Source organism: Cricetulus griseus, unplaced genomic scaffold, assembly GCF_003668045.3.
Source record: "Cricetulus griseus strain 17A/GY unplaced genomic scaffold, alternate assembly CriGri-PICRH-1.0 unplaced_scaffold_1, whole genome shotgun sequence".
NCBI classification, from domain to species: domain Eukaryota; kingdom Metazoa; phylum Chordata; class Mammalia; order Rodentia; family Cricetidae; genus Cricetulus; species Cricetulus griseus.
Window position 1 is genome coordinate 3,578,345 of NW_023276808.1, and position 1,103 is coordinate 3,579,447.

A 1,103-nucleotide genomic window follows, 5' to 3' on the forward strand; every position below is an offset into this window, starting at 1 on the left:
AATTAGGTAATGCTAAAACAAATGCTAATAATTTAGAGTAATGCACAAAAATTACCACTTTTACTTGAGTATGCCTTAAGAAAAAAGTACAAATTGTATTTACATAATTATACACTTTGTCTTTGACTTCTTTTTCTTCTTTTTACCATCTTTGCTCATCTTTTCTTTATGATTTCGAATTTCTTGGACTAATGTATAGAAGGCATCATCAACACCCAGATTACATTACAGTGCATTTTTTAATCTTCACACGGCCAGGAGTCTTTTCTTCTTTGCTAATTTTTTTCAATCTGTACTGTCGGATCTCTCTCACCAATGTATAAAAAGCATCCTCCACTCTCTGTCTTGTCTTTGCTGAGGTTTCAATAAATGGAATCCCATAAATTCCTGCTAAGTCCTGAGCCTGTTTTGTGTCTACTGTTCTAGAAGGCAAATCACATTTATTCCCTACTAGGACCATAGGCACATCTTCAGAGTCTTTTACTCTTTTAATTTGTTCTCTATAATGGTGAATAGCTTCAAATGATTTAGTATTATTCATGGCAAATACACAAAGAAAGCCCTCCCCAGTCCTCATGTACTGGTCCCTCATTGCACTGTACTCCTCTTGACCTGCTGTGTCGAGAATGTCCAAGTGACATATTTCTCCATCAATTTCTACTTGTTTCCTGTAGGAGTCCTCTATTGTAGGATCATATACATCCACAAAGTGATACTGAATTAGCTGTATCGTCAAGGCAGTCTTGCCTACACCATCAGCTCCAACTACCACAAGTTTATACTCAGTCATTTTCAGCAGGCCTCTACCGGCCGCGTGCCACACCTCAGGTCCCTTGCTGGCTCTCTCCAGGTACGAAATGGCGCGGGAGCCAGACTCTGGGCAAGCCGCCGCCTTCCTCCTCCCCCTCCACTGCTGCCTCAGCTGCAGAATCGCAACAGTAGTAATTTTTAAACTAGGTCTGATCCAATTAATATCACCCAGAAACCTCTGAAAAACATTTAAAGTTTGAAGGTTGTCCAGCCAAAGACTAATCTTTTAAGGGTGCACCCCATTTGCCACAACCAAGCATGTCTTAGGTTTGGCTCCCTCACTGACCTTATTT

At 40.4% G+C, this 1,103-nt stretch overlaps 1 protein-coding gene across 1 annotated transcript; it reads right to left on the bottom strand.

The window, feature by feature from the left end:
* Positions 1–220: 220 nt before the first annotated feature.
* On the bottom strand, positions 221–796 carry LOC113838326 (GTPase KRas-like). The gene has a single exon (XM_035453579.1). The coding sequence runs from the start codon at positions 788–790 to the stop codon at positions 221–223; it is 570 nt and encodes a 189-aa protein (XP_035309470.1). The 5' UTR covers positions 791–796.
* Between the last annotated feature and the right edge of the window lie 307 nt (positions 797–1,103).